The 18331-nt window shown below is 39.9% G+C and overlaps 1 protein-coding gene across 1 annotated transcript in view; it reads right to left on the bottom strand.

Moving 5' to 3' along the window:
* Ptprr (protein tyrosine phosphatase receptor type R) overlaps positions 1-18331 on the bottom strand; it is a 110135-nt gene that overhangs the window by 30154 nt on the left and 61650 nt on the right. The window contains exons 5-8 of the mRNA XM_052165746.1: positions 13662-13848; positions 9312-9396; positions 4597-4676; positions 3866-4003 (exon numbers count right to left, since the gene is read on the bottom strand). Of these exons, the coding sequence (XP_052021706.1) occupies positions 3866-4003; positions 4597-4676; positions 9312-9396; positions 13662-13848 (490 nt within the window). The remainder of the gene's footprint in view (positions 1-3865; positions 4004-4596; positions 4677-9311; positions 9397-13661; positions 13849-18331) is intronic.

Here is an 18331-nt window from a genome sequence, read left to right on the forward strand (position 1 = left end):
TCCAAGGTTTTACCTCTACCTCCATGATTTATGTTGTTGGCTTACTACTTTTTATTACTTTGGAGTCCTTTAAAAGTATTTTATTTGGTATGTCTGTGTGTGTGTGTCTCTGTGTGTGTGTGTGTGTGTGTCTCTGTGTGTGTGTGTGTGTCTGTGTGTGTGTGTGTATGTGTGTGTCTGTGTGTGTGTGTCAGTGGAGGTCAGAGGACAACCTTTGGGAATCAGTTCTCTCTTGCACTGTGGGTTCTGGGGAACAGACTCAGAACGTCAGGCTTGCATCAGGATAGCAAATGCTTCTCACCCCCTCCCCACAGGGACCTTGCCTGACCAGGAGTCCTTTTTTCTGCATTAAGCTTCTTCATTCAATACTTCTTATAGAGGTCCTTTGACAAAATTCTGCTGGTACTTGTGTGAAATGTTTCCCACCTTTAAACCTGTTTGATCCATTTGCTGCTCTTGGAGTTGTCAGCATTCTTTGGAGTCTGTTTGTTCTTCTGTCCGTCCATCCATCCATCTGTCCATCCATTCATCTGTCTGTCTGTCCATCCATCCATCTATCCATCCATCATTCACCCAGCCATCACTGTCTGTCTGTCTGTCTCTGTGTCTTGTTGATGCTATTGGGAAGCTGTGCTAGTTCCCTGGGCTGTGAATGTCATCTCATTGGTGTCTTCCATCTCCACGGATGTATTTGGCTGTTGATATTTTTTTTTCTTGCCCAGCCTAAGATTTATTGTACATTTTCAAGTATGAAGCTTGAGAGTCTTTCATGGGCTGTTACTCACAAGCTATTATTTCTACAAATATTGCTATTATACTGCTTTCCTCCTCCTCTAATGCAGCAATTAAACACATCTGTGACATTAAGATGGCTCTCCGCGTCTCGACAGTCCCCCATGTTTTTATCATATTCTGAGTAATTTCTTTAGTTCTACCTTCTAATTCACCAATTATTTATTCACCTGTATATATGTATTTATTCACTCATAAACCTGACTAGGAAGATCTTTAGTGTCTTTATTTATGTCTGGTGCCTTTTGGTTTGACTGAAAATCTTCTTAGTCTCTCCCTCTCTCTCTCTCTCTCTCTCTCTGTGTGTGTATGTGTGTGTGTATGTGTGTGTGTGTATGTGTGTGTGTGTGTATGTGTGTGTACTAACAAGTTACTCAAGTTACTTTCTCAGAAATTTGTTTTATGTTTTACCTGCCACCTTATTTTACTAAATCCTACATTTTTAATTCTATTATTTTAACTTCTTGTGGATGTACTTCTGGTTGTTTCTTCAGATTTTTTTCTTCTTCATTATTTGTTTTATTTCTTGTGTGTCTCATAATTATGACTTGTGAATGAATGTTTGGTTGATTCTTTTCTAATTTCTGGAAGTTCTATGAGGTATATGTATAGATCTAGAATGGACACACACATATAGTGAATATATATACATATACGATAGATTGTCTGTCTGTCTGTCTGTCTGTCTGTCTGTCTATCTATCTACCAAGTTGTTGCTTTTGTTTTTATAAAGTGCATAGAATGATGCTACTTAACCCATGTCAATTGCTTCACTGGGAATCAATGTAGAGGATACATCTGGTTTTTAAGGTCTGAACTTTCCCAGTTTTGAATAATCAATGGGTAGTTTTAAATCAAAATAAGAAAGTCAGATTTGGACAAATTAACTTGCTCTTAGAGTCTCATTCCGGCAGGCAGATTTAACTGTGTGGGTCACCTTTACCTCTCCTATTTTACATTCCTCTCAGGAACCCACACCGTAACTTCCGACTCCCGCAAGCCTGGGCTTATCTCTAACTCTTGCGGGTCACTAAAACATAAGCAATCTGTACGTCTCTGGTCTATACCTCTCAATCAATTTTTGGAATTTTGAACTAAATTTTGGAAAATCCTTTTTTTTTTTTTTTTGTTTGTTTGGTTTTTGGTTTTTTTTTGTTTTTTCGAGACAGGGTTTCTCCGTGTAGCCCTGGCTGTCCTGGAACTCACTCTGCAGACCAGACTAGCCTCGAACTCAGAAATTCGCCTGCCTCTGCCTCCCAAGAGTGCTGGGATTACAGGCATGCGCCACCACTGCCTGGCTTGGAAAATCCTTTATTTTTTTATTTTTTTAAAGTTCTGCTCTGTGTCCCCATAGTTTGCCCATTGTACTTGAGTTATAGTGGAACCAGTTACCATATCACATAAATTCTCTACATGTGCACACAGATGCACACCTTTGAAAGTTGGAGAACCCTTTCTACCACAAAGCTGAAAATGCGCCTTAACCAACAGTTCATGGATTGTCAATGAGTTAACATGTCAGCAAACTGAACTGTATGCACAAACGTTGAGACAATCAATTGGGCTTATTTCTACTGTGCTGTCCTGGGCTTCATATTGGATGCACAGAGACATAGAGAGCTGCAGGTAAGACTTCATCTGTTGGCAAAAACATGCTATTTTTCTAGGACATAGTCCATTTATTATAGCAAAAATGAAAGGAAACAGCAATCTTTTAAAAGCTTTTAAGTTTTGGGGCTTGGATTCTCTCAGGAGGTTGTGAAATTATGCATGTGAACTTATAACTCACCATAAGGAAAAAAGAGAGAGAAAGAAATCTGAGTTTTCCTATAGGGTGTAATAATTTTGACAAGAAAACAAACATTAACAGAAGTCAATATATCAGTTATTGCAGCATGATGGCCAACACAGAGAGACCAGGGAGCAGCACCGGGATGGCAGCCTACAGGAACTGCTCAATTTTCTTACGGTGCAAAACACAGACTAAGTCATTCTGTAAGCTAAATCCTTAGAAAAGATGGCCGGTGTGGAAATAAATCTACCTTTGTCTGGATTTTGGATTGTAGAGAGAAAATTGTGTGTGTGTGTGTGTGTGTGTGTTGTTTGGATGTATCACCTGTCAATTAAAAAGTCTATGGCCTAAGGTTTAGGCAGGAAATAGAGGTGGGACATCTGGGAGGCAGAAAGGATTCTGGGATAGGGCCAGGCACAGAAGAGTCACCTGGGAAGATATGAGGAGATGGATCTATGGTACGCCTGAGCACAGGTAACCAGCCATGTGGCAGAATGAAGGTTAAAATAATTGGGTTATCTTAGTTATGATCTAGTCAGAGAAGAACCTAGCTCTATAGCCAAGGTATTCGTAAATATACTTTGAGTCTGAGTCTTATTTGTGGGAGCATGGGACTGGGAGGGAGAACCGGGCCAAGGCTTCAACACTGGATTTCTTGCTATAATGATATTAGAAAAGTTGTTTGATTTTTATTACTTTTCTCCAGTTTCTTCCAGTCTCATTTTCCTAAGGAGTTCTTACTTGTCCCCTTATTTCACATAGTCACCACCCCTCCTTCATCCCCCTGCCTAGCACAGGCTACTCCCTTATTCTGGTCTGGTTAGCATCCAACAGCATCTATCTCTTCCACTACACAGTTATTAACAGATTTAATATGTTTCTCCCACTAGGAAGTTAAAATTACCCATGGAAGAGATCTTGCTTCATTTTATTTACTGATACATACAAGTGCCAATAACCCAAATGGTACCTGTTAATAAATAAAATTTACCTGTTTTGTAATAATTTTTATTTCCTTACCCTTCATGGTTTTTTATTGAGATATATGTGTGCAAGTGAGATAAATGTATGCCATATACGTCAACTTGCTTGAAAGAAGGTTGTCACTCCTAGAACCATACTGATTATCATTTACTGGAGGTATAACGTGACCTTGTCATTTGATGCCTTTGTCCATCTGATATAAACATTTTGTAAATACATGCTCATCTCATTTAGTTCAAATCTCTCCTATGGCAGAAGTAACGTGTAGAGCATTCAGGACTGGGGTAAACTCTGTACCTCATTTTTCTCTTTGAGTTTCGTGATCATAACAATCACGGGACTGTCTTCTTGCCAGACCATCTGCCAGAAGTCATTCACAGTGTTGATCATGGGGCCCTGGGTAGCAATGAAGGCTTTCTCCTTACCACTGTAGCCCTATTGGAGTAAAGAGACAAACATATTGGCTTATGTTCATAGGCTGTAGTGAACACTGGGGGCGGGGATGATCTTCAGAATAATGGCGGTGTGGAAGTTCAAAAGCAGCTGGTATACCACCAGGTGTATACACAGTATTTCCCAGAAAATCCAGCTTGCCATTAGGGACTAAGGGGTGTTAAGTTCAGTCCCACAAGAGCATCAACATGTAGCTTGTACTCGACTCACAGCCAAGGAGGGAGGACTCACAGCCAAGGAGGGAGGATTCACAGCCAAGGAGGGAGGGCTCACAGCCAAGGAGGGAGGACTCACAGCCAAGGAGGGAGGATTCACAGCCAAGGAGGGAGGGCTCACAGCCAAGGAGGGAGGACTCACAGCTAAGGAGGGAAGACTCACAGCCAAGGAAGGAGGACTCAGGGTGAAACACCTACCGCCAGTATTGATGAGACTATAACATATACACATGAAACACTAGCGACCAAATTAAAGCAAATTTTATTCTAAGGAAAGAAGAAAGAAAACAAAGCTGGGGGAGGGGAGGTAAAAGCAACAATTTCAACCTGCTAATCAGAGAGAAGAGTACAGTCACTTACCCGAATATAATTAGCATTTATGTAAGTACTCAATGAATCCGTTATGTTTTTCGGTCTTAAGCATACTCTGCTGAGGGGATCTGAGGAGGAAGCCAGAGAGAACACATTGAGTAGATTTACTTTTCAAACAAAGCAAAACAAAAAAACTCCAGAGCAACCACAAACAGCAAGGAGAAGTGTGTAAGTTCAAGGCTATTCACCCAGTGTCTGTGTTTGTCTTTGCTGTGTGTCTGTCTCTTGATCTCTCTCTGACATTTGGTGCCTTCATTGACCCGTGACTCTGATGGTGGTCATGACATCTTTCAATGGAGTTCTGATTCTTGACTCTTCTCTCCTCTGGACCCTCCTCTTTGTATCCCACTACATCACCTGATCCCGCCTTCAGGACCCCAGCCTGCCTGGCCTCACTAGCACATAGTGTTTCAGCAGTGTTCCTTGATTTACCGGGATTGAAACGTGTGCTATCAATGTGGGGGTGGCTGGGGCAAGCGAGGGGAAAGGAGGTTGAAGACCAGAGTTTAGTTCTGCTAGTTCTCAGTCTGCTCCTAAAATAACAAACGACGTTACCGATTACCCTATGACACCACTGCTCTTGATGAATTAGAGTTCCTACATCATTAAACCTGTAAGTCTGAGAGAAGTTCCCTCAGGCAGTGGCTTCCACTCCATAGGATAGTCTAAACTAACACAGTGTTGTTCATAGAAGGCAGGCCTTCACTCAGATTCCCCCAAACACTACAAAACTCCCCGTGTGCCTCTTTGGATGACCAGAGAGACCCAGGATGACTGTGGAGATGGATCAGTTAAGGGTCAGGTGTAACCTCACACAGGATGATGAATTGTGTCTCAGCAACATGGACCTCCTCTGGGAGATGGGCCTTCAGCACTTATGGGAATTTCTCTGATGGGTCACGATGGGCAAATGGTTCTGAAGCAAACCAGAGCTGAGTGGGTCCTGGGAATATTTCCAGTGGCAGGCCTATCAGCTAGAGTCTCCACAGGACAGAGCCTGTGGAGAAGCCACAAGATATCAATTGTTTCCAACTGTGTCATTGCCTCCTGCTCTTCTGAAATCATGTGACATCTCTATGTTTCCCGCAACAGCTAGTTGGGGGCAGATTGGCCTTTATTGGCACTGGACATTTCTGCCCAATTTTACATTCAAAATGTTGTATTCATTTTTCTTTTTTAAGAAAAACATCTCCAAAATAGTGTGGCTTTAGCATCTCATCTCCACCAAACTCAGTCTATCTATGTTACAGAATGTGTATTTCCTTCTGTTGCTTGAATCCCACGAGGAGATGGCAGGGTCTTCATCAGAGATGGAGGTTTGGATGCACAACATGTCAAAGCTACCAGAGGGACCTGGGAAGCTCTTTCCTGAGTTGTAAATACATTTCCAGCTTGCTTCAAGCACTGATAGTTTAGTACATTTAATATATATACACACACACATATGTATATGAAATTTCTTTTAGTAAGCAATAATACATTATGTCAGAATTTGGTTCAATGTAGCTGTGCTCTGCATGGTTACAACTCATGAATATTTAAAAAGAAACTGAAAGCTTAAGGCGGGGTCTTCACATCCAATACAAACCAAGTCCTTCAAAGACACACAAAAAAAATTAGCAATATAGGAAGAAATGTTCCTTTCAGTTTAAAACGAAGTCCCCATGGCTCAATGGCTTGGCTCTATGGACAACTATGTGATTACATCAGCCTGGCCAACTCTAAGTTGCTCGATGCACTAATTTCTCCTCTTCTGCCCAGTCATAAACACACAGTCTCCTTGCTCTACTGCCTACAGTTGGAAGAAATTGCTTTTAGCTATCATGCATGGCCACTAACCATGCGAAGCCATCAGCCACATGTGGATACTGAATACTTGACAAGCAGCTAGTAGAAGGAATTAAAGCTTTAATTTCATTTAATTTTATATTTTGGATTGGGAGTTACTTTGTTATAAATGGCTAATAGTTGTTCTTCAAGATAGTAGGGTCCTGAAGGATGAATTCCAAACTCCTCTTAAGGGAGTGCAGCAGTCTTTAATTATCTATACCCACAACCTCATCGCCAGCTACATCCCCATCTATACCATCTGATCAAGCTCCGGCTTCAAGGGTGCGCTCTTGCAGAATTTACACATTAGCATTCTGCACTGTCTTCTCTGCCATCGATACATGATAGTTCCCTACTCCTCGGGGCTCAGGGCTGCAAATGCACCTTTCAGAAGTTCTGGTCCTGCTCAGGGAAAATGAAGCATCTACTTCTTGGTCTGGTTTCCCTGACTTTTATATTAGTACCTGCCATTTTACGTCTTAAGTGTTTACACTTCTGCCTGTCCTCCATGGGTTGTGGCAAGACCCTTGAGGGCGGGGACCTTGTCTGACTCATTTCTTTGTCCTTCCCAATTTCCATTTGATATGTGGTTCACGAGGAATTTAATTCTAGAATCAGTTTCCATTGTGAATAGTTCAAATGTTACTTTTGATTTTCTAGGTTTTATTTTCTTCGCAAATGGGACAAGAAGGAGTGTGCTTGTCTTAGTGTCTGCTGTTGCTAGATGTTTGCACAGAGAGCACAGTCCTAAGTTACATTACTGGTACTGCAAGAGATCAGTTGTTACATATTGGCTTTTATATCAGAAATATCAAACATTCCTATTGCTGTGGAGAGTTGACCTCAGCAAGACAGGATGGTAATGATTCAGAAGCTTGTGTGCAAGGACCATGAGAAAATAAAAAGAGAAAGTGGGGCTCTTAATAGAAACAGGTTTCTTCTATATATACAATGGTCACTTATTTTCTGGGATTTATTCTAGATAAATTAATGGTAGAGCCACCCTAATTTAGGTAGGGAAGGGAAATAGAATCTAATATTGGTTACTAATCTATTAGGTAGGACTACTAGTTAGTAGAGTTTGCACATTGAATATCTTCAATAGATGTAGAGTAGAGTATTGTTGTCCCTGATTTCCCCCCAGGGGGTGGGAGATGAAGAAAGGATCACAAAAAGATTAAGTAGCCTGTACACTCCAGTATCTGTTTAGCTACAGAAACTGTTGCTTTAGTGAGTTGTTCATTTGCTTGCGTATCTACTTTGTAATAAGCATGCCACATAAATCTAATATATATGGAAAATACTACTGAGAATTCCTACTATACATTACCATTTTAGGTAGGAAATAGTGGCCAGAGTAAACAGGACTCTGTAGTTCTGTGTATATATTGGTTTATATTTATATGAATAAGTAAATATATGTGATAAGTTATTATACATGTCAGTTGTGTGCTATCCCATGCTGATGCATGTTGGGCCTTTCCTTGTTGTTTCTGTGATTTGGGATAGAGCATTTACCTCTAATATTTGTTTACACTGCAAGACAATTTGACCCAAACTTGACCTTTGCCCCTTAATCTACTACTTGGCCTATTCTGAGCTCAACATTGTCCTCAAAGGACAATTCAATTGACTGTTGGTTTTCTATGTACCCACAAACCAGATAGCCTCACCAGTACATACCCGCATGGACAATCTTCCAACTCAAGAGCTTATTATTGGCTAGCGCAGGAAAGGCAATCATGATATTTAAAGTCCTGATCCTTTGCTAATTATCAATTTATATAGCATTTCAATTCTATGATAGTTTAAAGTCTAAAATAAGCCACAAAGAGCAGCTATGTCTGTCATCAAAGTCTTCTTTGATACTCTGAGCTAATGGTGTGGCTTGTCTAAACTATCTATTCTGAGGTATTGTTTGGGAAACCAGGGTGGGAGTTACTGGGCTACAGATACTTTCCACTGAAAATCCATCATTTGCAGCATCAGTTGTCAGCACAGATATCCTGGACCAGGTAGTCCACCCAGTTCTAGAAATGGAAAAGCTGATATGGACTCTGTAGCCATAGTCTGATATCATCAGTGGCAGGAAACAGAGAAGGCTGGACTTTGAAACAACCAGAACAAACTGAGAACTCTTTGAAACCAGAGGACATGGACTCATTGCAGTGGGACATTATCCCTGATTACTTAATTCTTGGTATATTTTCCAGAAAATTTTAGGGGACAGAGAGACACACACAAAGAGAGAGACAAAGAGAGATCCTTCTTATTCTCTCCTGATTATTACAGTCATAAATAAAGTATCTTTTGATAATGAACTATGCCTTAAGAAATAGACAACTATTTTGACTCACTAAAAGTACATTACAGTGGGATGATTTTTGCCAGAGGAGCCCATATACAGCATTGATAGTAGTTCTTTAATTATCTGATTTTAATTTGTTTCTATTAATAACAAATATAAAAATATATTTTGTATCTCATGAATAAACTAATAAAATTAATATTATTTAAAGAGTCAGTACATTTTCCTTTTAAAAAATAAACATGTATTAAATATAACACATGTTTTATCATGTATATTTTTTATGTTTACATAATACATCTTGATTGTACTTATCCCCCATCAATCTCTGTGATGTGCAACCCAATGGTGGGTTAGAACCATGGATCTCTCTGGAATTGTGAGCTGGTCACTGTGTAAAAGTCGTAACTCAACTTCATATAACTTTAGTGGTGTCTAGTCTCGACATATATTTCAACTCTAAGCTTGCTGTCTATGAGAGTGATGTGAGGATTGGGAAGAGGGTGAGGTAGAGATAATGGGTGACACTGTTTTATGGTGCAAATTACCACCTCAAGAAACTTACTTGGCAAAATGGTCTTATAACGATTTTTAGTTCCATGACGTGGAATATCAATTTCTTTGGGATCCACAAAGTTCATTGGTATTTCCTGGAAAATAAATGATTCAAATTGTGTATTTAATGCTGACACAAAGAACATCTTCACAGGGGACAATGGCCCCATGATCTACTGGACTTCAAAGTCATCTATAGAACAACAGACTGGCTGACCAGAATCTTAGTAGGTAAAATACAGCTGGTTAAGCTAATGTCTAAGAAACAGCCCTGTGTATTTAGAAATATTATTTTATATGTAGTTAGGGGAGAGAGAGAGAGGAGAGAGGAGAGAGGAGAGAGAGAGAGAGAGAGAGAGAGAGAGAGAGAGAGAGAGAGAGAGAGAGAGAACACTCAGATAGCAAGCCTCTTGCTGTGGCATCGATTAGGAAAACACTTTTCAAAAACAATATATTCAACTTTGTTTAAAAACTTTAAAAATGAAATTAATTAATTATTAATTAATGTGTCCGTTTATTTGGTTTTCAAGGCAGAGTTTCTCTGTATTGCCCTAGTGGTCCTAGAACTTGCTCTGTAGACCAGGCTGGCCTTGAACTCAAAGACATCGATTGCCTCTGTACCTCAAGAGCATGGACCACCACGGCCCAACTTTATTTTATTTTTGATGTCTTCAAAAACTTTTTTATAAGATCAGCAAAAGGATTCATTAAGATTCATTGTAGGTGACACAATTACCCTGCTGTCTTCATGCATGTATATAATGTGCTTTGGCTGCACTCACTACCCTACTATTTCTCATGTTCCCTTTGTCCAAGTTCTCATCGGCAAAAATAAATAACAAGAGGAAGAAAGTCATCCAGAACTTCCCATAGTTGTCCCCAAAGCTGGGCAATCTGGAAACTCGGGAAAAGTTAGGCTCTATCATGAATCAAAAACTTGGATACAGAGAAGTGCTTTAAAAAAAAAAAAAGAGAGAGAGAGCCACTTCATTAACACTTGTGATTTTAGGTATTTAAGATTGTCTCTACTCCACTGAACAATTGAATTCCTTAGTTCTAAGTCATTAAAACCAAACAAAGTAGAATTTTTGAATATTCAAGATTTTTTATTTTGAAGCAAAAAGTAGCCCTGGCTTTCCTAGCCTGGATGTGGAGTTAAGGATGACCTTGAACTTTTAATCCACCTTCCTCTACTTAGAGGGACATGCACCAGCATTTCAGGTTTATATCATGTTGGGAGTCAAACTTAGGGGTTCATATATGCTACTTAAGTGGTCTGCCCACTAACCTAACTCCCAACACATTATGCCCATTTTTGATAATTCAGACAAGTCTGTCTGCTCTGACAAAGCCATAGAGAAGGTGACATCTGTAATCCTGTCACCCCATTCTCTTTCATTTTCTCCTGTTCTCGGGCACACAATGACAATCTGTTGGGACCTCACGTTGTTGCTCTCCATGCTGGATTCATCTTTCATTTCAGGGATGTAGGCTATGCGGAGAGCACATACAGAGACATATTGACAGCCCCAGGACAGGCTCTAGATACTAGGCAGTGGGACATTAACTGGCTCCTTCATTTCTAGGTTTAATTTGCTTACCGTATAAAAATATGACACACTATATGGCATCTCATTTTACAAACTCCACGTCGGTATCTTGCTTTGGAAGGTTGATGATAGTAGGTGTCTTTAACAGGGAGTCTAACACACTACTGATCATTATCCACGGTCTGATGACAAATATCTGAACTGACCACAGAACCATTTATCTAATATATTTTATCAGAATAGCTTAAACTATGTCACTCTGATGTCAAGTCGGCTAAAAAGTGAGTGTTCCCCTCGGGCAATACCTAGAAATTCTACTCCAATTTTATTCTCTGTGTGTAGTACCTTACCATGCAATAAAGATGGTGTGCAAAGTGATGCAATATTGATTTTTCTAAAATAATGTCGTACAGTGTTCTTTATTATTTTTAGTCCATACTTGGTCTTTCTTGAATCGTACTGCCCAAATTAAAACTTAAAACCAAACAAAAAAAATAAAAGAAAGAAAAAAACATCCTGAGTCCCACCTATAACTTCTCTATTCCTTTGGCTGCTTCACCCAATGAAATCAATGTTTTGTTTAGTGTTACAAATTGTCTCAATTTCTCAGAGTATTTTAGTGTTGACCCCTTCTGGATTCTGGCTTTCATGGAATTGTCTATTGAGCCTCCAATCTGCTCCTCTCCAGTGGATTTTTCTCTGTTCTTTTCTTTTCTTTTTTCTTTTCTTCCCTTCCCTTTCCTTTCCTTTCTCCTTTCTTTCTTTGTTTCTTTGTTTCTCTCTCTCTCTCTCTCTCTCTCTCTCTCTCTCTCTATATATATATATATATATATATATATATATATATATATATTCTATATTCTTTGTTTACAATCCAAAAGCTTTCCCCTTTCCCAGTTCCCCCTCCCCATATGTCCCATAAGTCCTTTTCTCTCCATCCATTCTCCTATCTTCCCCCCCCCCCCCCTTTCTCTGTCCTGGTACTCTCCTACAATGCTGGATCAAGCCTTTCTAGGATTAGAGCCCTCTTCTTCCTTCTTCATGGGGATCATTTGATATGCTAATTGTATCTTCAGTATTCAGAGCTTCAGGGCTAATTAATATCCACTTATCAATGATTGCATTCCATGTGTATTCTTTTATGATTGTGTTACCTCACTTAGGATGATATTTTCCAGTTCCATCCATTTGCCTAAAAAATTCATGAATTCATTGTTTTTAATTGCTGAATAGTACTCCATTGTGTATATATACCACATTTTCTGTATCCATTTCTCCATTGAGGGATATCTGGGTTCTTTCCAGCTTCTGGCTATTATAAATAAGGCTGCTATGAACATAGTGGAGCATGTGTCCTTATTGCATGCTGGGGAATACCTCTGGGTATGTGTCCAGGAGAGGTATAGCAGGGGCCTCTGGAAGTGTCATGCCCAGTTTTCTTAGGAACCGCCAGACTGATTTCCATAGTGGTTGTACCATCTTACAATCCCACCAGCAGTGAAGGAGTGTTCCTCTTTCTCCACATCCTTGCCAACACCTGCTGTCTCCTGAGTTTTTAACCTTAGCCATTCTGACTGGTGTGAGGTGAAATCTCAGGGTTGTTTTGGTTTGCATTTCCCTAATGACTAATGATGTTGAGCATTTCTTAAGGTGCTCTTGGCCATCCGAATTTCTTCAGGTGAAAATTCTTTGTTTAGGTCTGTACCCCATTTTTAATAGGGTTATTTGGTTCCCTGGAGTCTAACTTCTTGAGTTCTTTGTATATATTGGATATTAGCCCTCTATCAGATGTAGGGTTGGTGAAGATCTTTTCCCAATTTGTTGGTTGCTGTTTTGTCCTTTTGACGGTGTCCTTTGCCTTACAGAAACTTTGTAATTTTATGAGATCCCATTTGTCAGTTCTTGATCTTAGAGCATATGGATCAAGGACCTCCACATAAAACCAGTCATACTGAAACTAATAGAAAAGAAAATGGGGAAAACCCTTGAGGACATGGGCACAGGGGAAAAGTTCCTGAACAGAATACCAATAGCTTATGTTTATTTGTTTCTTTCCTTCCTTCCTTCCTTCCTTCCTTCCTTCCTTCCTTCCTTCCTTCCTTCCTTCCTTCCTTCCTTCCTTCCTTTCTTTCTTCTTTCCTTCCTTCCTTCCTTCCTTCCTTCCTTCCTTCCTTCCTTCCTTCCTTCCTTCCTTCCTTCCTTTCTTTCTTCCTTCCTTCCTCTCTCTCTTTCTCTCTCTCTCTCTTCTCTCTCTCTTTCTTTTTCTTTCTTTCTTCTCGAGACAGGGTTTCTCTGTGTAGCCCCGGCTCTCCTGGAATTCACTCTGTAGACCAGGCTGGCTTCGATCTCAAAATTTGGCCTGCCTCTGCCTCCCAAGTGCTGTGATTAAAGGCGTGCACCACCACTGCCAGGCGCCAGTGGCTTTTCTAAAGTAAGTTTAAACCCCATTCCTAAACATGTATTAAAATCTATGGGTTTACCTATTTCTTTTCTGCCTTTCTGAGGCTCAACTTTTGCTACTTTCCAGTAAACCAGGGCAATTCCATTCCCCACAATCACAGAAAGGCTGACTGCTAATGCAGAAATGTCTCTCTCTGTTCCAGTCCCCTCTGGCGCTGCACACTGCTGACTCTTACAAGCTCTGAAGCCACTTTCTCAATAGGTAACACAGGAGGTGTATCTAAACCTATAGCACTTTGCCTTTTGCCATGCAACCGTTTGCTCACAGTCAGCTACTTGAGATAGTGCCCTTTCCAGATACAGACCTAGCGCTTAGAGTAGCAAGACAGAGTAAGACAGAGCAGGCTCACCATGAATTCACTTTGAAGCAGGTGGGAACTTGCCACGATGTCCCTCAGCTGTGGCCGTGTGAGAACTCGGCTGGCTGACTGCAGGTACTCCAAGGCTACCTTCTCCCGGGGGGTTGAGACGGCCACAAAGGGTTCCACGCTACCCAGGCTACTCATGTCCAGCGTAAGAGATACATTGGAACCTCGTCTACATGGGAGAAGAATGTTATATTTAAATATTCATGACTTTGTTTTATTATATATGAATTTTAAATATTATTTTGGTCACATAAATTGTCTTTGTGTGTGTGTGTGTGTATGTGTGTGTGTGTGTGTGTGCAAGAACACAGTTCAATAAGATTTTCCCAGAAAGAAGGATCACATATGCAGTATAAATTTGGTGTCATGACTGACTATAGCAAGTCTCCATAGCCCCTTTATAGGAAAATAACATTTTTTTTTTTGGTAAACAACTCCAAATTGAGAACATGTACTATAAGTTATTAATAAACATAATTGTTGTAGAAATTATAGGAATGGTTAATAATTGTAAATGAATTTCAGAACAAGTGAAGACATTTGAATGGAGAAATCATATGTAATAAGGAAGAACATGTTTTTATATGTATTTCTGGGAGTTCAAAATAGATATCAGGGTTATAAAATGCTTTAGCCATTTCACAATGTAGAGATGATTCAAAATAGCATATACCCTACCATAAATAAATACACCTTTATTTGTTAAGTAAACATAATAACATTAAAATACCAATCTCTACAGTGGTTTAAATTACTGCATTAAATTAGAATGTAAAAGTTTCGAAATGAATGTTCAGGTTTGCTGGCCAGAGACCTCTTTAAAACACAATTCCATACAATTCTCATTGATAACCTAAGTGTTCACAGTCTGTCAGCAGGGCGATATCCTGAGCTGCAGAGGTTCAGGGCATGGTGAGGTCTCTTCTGCCTATGGTGGCAGAATAGATGTGTGGAGGACAGATCATTTGAACAGGACCCTGGCCATCTGAGAGGCAGCCTTGGAGGAGGAACGGTGTGGGAAAAGATCACGCGAGAGCACTTCGAGAGCCAGCAGAGCAGTCTGGGCTGGACTTTGGAATGGATCTTGGAATCTGGAGCCAGGTTTTGCAGAGGAGACTGGAGAGGGGTCAAGGGGTGCAGAGACCGCATGGCTCTCAGAAGCTGCCTAAAGCCAGCAGAGAAGACCATGCCATTGATGTCTACCCGTGTTTGCTTTGGCGTCTCTCACACACCTTGCCCACGCCTAGAGATTCAGAGCCCCGCAGACGCCATGTCTACATTCATTTGCTTTGCTGAGTGAGCTTTCTGAGGGGTCTGTAGTCAGCCGAGGGCTGCGGAACCCACTCAGTAAGGGAGCCAGGCTTTGACTTGGCAAGGGAAGGAAGAAAGGAAACCAGTTTATCACAGTTCTGTCAATCTGTCAAGACCTGTTATAGAGCGCTTTTGCATATGGTATGCCAACATTCGTAGAAGCTTTTGGAAATACTGATTTCCCTATTTTGTCCGCGGGGGAAAACTAGCCATCTTTAAAACACAGTTGTCCTCCAAAGACTCAATTCAAGTTAGAAGGTAAAACACAAGCTCTTCTTGCTTTGCCTCCCAAAGTTAGAGTGTGTTTGCAGATTATGTTAGGCCTGTATTCAAATACAGATTTTTATCTTCAAATCACTGTAGTTTGGCCTCAAATCTTGCCTGTCCATATCCTTGATATGTTCTTCTTAGGGTTACTTATCTTCTCTGCCTCTCTTTTCTTTTTCTATCTCTTTAAAAGTAATTAAATAATTAAGTATACTATACTTAGAGAGTTACTATTCAGGCAACATACAAGAAACAATGTCAGTTGCTTTTAGAAAGTAATGCATAAAAATTATTAATTTTGGATAACAGTGAACACAATCCTTTATAAATCACCTTTTGTCTTTCTCTTAGGGATCTGTTTTAGGGCACTTCCACTAGAACTACACACTGTTTTTTAATCAAGATTATATTTTAATGCTTTGACATCAATGGCTGTAACCTACACACTTGTCACTAAAGGCAAATACATTTTGATAACCGATTATCTTAAAATTTCCCTTTATTATAGCAAATCCACTTGCCCTAAGCCCTGGACAATCCTACAGCACTACAGCTCACCACCTCAGACAATGTCTCAAAGTTCTACTATAGAATTAAATGTGCACAGGCTGACCCTACAAAGATCATTTGCCACAGAACAGCCTTCGGCTAACAACTCTCACATGTTTCTCATAACCTACGCTGGTAGGATGTTGTTGATTTGGAAAAACTTCTCTGGTTTGTTAGTTCTTATTTTCAAGGAATAAACAATATATTAATTGAAATATTGTGCCATTAGGAAATTGAATCAGAAGGACCAGCTCACAAAAACTAACTGGCACATTTGGCTACTTAAATCCTGCATGGAACAAAAAAACTTAACTATATAGCCATATTTTAATTTTTCCTGGTGAAAAACAATGTGTTCACTGTGAGAATTTATAGAATTTAGATGTTTAAGAAGTGGAATTAAAGTAGCTAATATTTATAATTATTACTAGCATTTAAATAGACTTTAAAATCTTTCTAATTTATAGGGATCAACAACAGTGGCTAGCTGTTACAGTTCTGATTTCTTTGGTTAGAGACATGGATGAGTTAATTAATCTTCACTGTTATGTTTTAGGTCTTGACCTTTGAGAATTTTTTTAGCCCTACCTTTCCTAATTTTTAGATTGTGTCATTAATGTATTACTACTGTGTCATTAATGTATTACCACTATGTTTGTGGTGTGACATTGTTTCTCAGACACATTCATGGCAAATTCCAGTCTGTTGTTGCCTTAAAACATTAAAATTGTTTAAAATGTATCTCTATGGTCTAAGCATACTGATCTTGCTGAATACATAGTAACGGACTTTATTTAATATTTATTTACTATGTGTGTTTCTATGTGCAATATGTTAAGGTCGGAGGACACATTTGGAGTTAGTTCTCTCCCTGCCTTTTGAGTTCTAAGGAAGGAGCTCTTGGCGTCTGCCCTGGTGGCAAGTTCTTTTATTCTGCTTTGTTGGTTTGAATAAAAATGGTCCCAAAGGCCCATAGGGAGTGGCACTATTAGGAGGTGTGGCCTTGTTGGACTAGGTGTGGCTTTGTTGGAGGAAGTGTGTCACTGGGGGTGGGCTTTGAGGTCTCAGAAGCTCAAGCCAGGCCCAGAGGTTTGCTCTTCCTCGTGTCTGTTGATATGGATGTAGAACTCTCAACGGATTCTCCAGCACCGTGTCTGCCTGTGTGCTGCCGTGCCTTCCACCATGATGATAATGGACTGGACATCTGAACCTTAAGCCAACCCCCAATTAGATGTTTTCCTTTAGAAGAGTTGTTGTGGTCATGGTGTCTCTTCACAGCAATAGAGACCCTAACTGGGACAACCATTTAATTTATTAGTAATTTATCTGAGTCCATGGACAAAGACAAATTCCCTTTCTCCCAGATAGCTAATCAGTATGTTTTAACACAACTTACAGAAAAATTTAGAAAAGGATATGTTTTTAGTAAATACGTTTATTTTTTTTAAAACTAGCTACCATGGACTGTGATCTGAAGCAGAAAATATGATTTTATTTAAACCAAGATAAAATGAGCTTCTTCTAGTAAATATCACAAACCAGTGCGAGTGGAAGTAAAGGCAGGATTTGATAATTCAAAAGCAGATCAAACTTTATGTTTGGAAAAATTAAGATAGGTTTAGAGGGAAAAAAATCTGTAAAAATCATAGGCCATCCAGACTTTTAATACCAGAGTGTGGGAGCATAAGAACAGGAGTTCTTCCCGAAAACTTTGCTTCTATTTTGCTGTGCAAATGAGAAAAAAATGGTTTAGACATTTTTATGCCTCTTGATTGCTGGTGGACAAAAGGGAACACAATAATAAGACTTTATCAAGCTCGCCTGTAGCACCAATTATTATTTATGCCAAGAAAGTAAATAGGCAGGCGGAAATTCAAAAGATACCAGCGCAAACAATGGAAGGAAAAAGCAAATTCTTTAGGCAAGGTAAGAGAAAGGCAGCAAACAGCAGGCTAATTACAATTAAGCCAGAAAGGAAGCGCACATAAATATTATGAGCCAGGGCTGCACTGATCTCAGCGAGGGAACATAAACAACTCTGTTGAAAATGTCCACGTGTGCACCACGTTCTCAACAGCCACGAGGTGGGGAAGAAAACACTACTAAAATCCACGAGCGCTTCAACTGAGTGCGGGCCTAAGTCAGAGGCCCTGGAAGGGCGAGCTCCCACACAAGGCTGTTCTCCTCCTGCTGGCCACTTGGCCAAGAAGAAGGGAGGCTTCTAGCACCTTCTCCCTCAGGGTCCTCCGAGAACTTAAATGAGGGCAGAAGGGAAGGAAACAAATCCAGTTGTTCTGCCTATGCTCTAGGCAAACGTGGGTCTCAATTATTACTCAAGGGTATGACAGGCCAGTGAGAAATGCTGGCAGTGGATTATATCCAAATCTTGGAATTAGAATGGAAAAGCATCTAAATGTTGACAAATGTACTGAGTCATCAGAACAAATCCTTTGTTAAAGCATTATCTTATAGTTCATGGTGGATCATTCTTTTGAAGTGTGCTTGGATTCTGTTTGCAAGTATTT

The sequence above is a fragment of the Apodemus sylvaticus genome, chromosome 20 (assembly GCF_947179515.1).
Source record: "Apodemus sylvaticus chromosome 20, mApoSyl1.1, whole genome shotgun sequence".
Taxonomy (NCBI): domain Eukaryota; kingdom Metazoa; phylum Chordata; class Mammalia; order Rodentia; family Muridae; genus Apodemus; species Apodemus sylvaticus.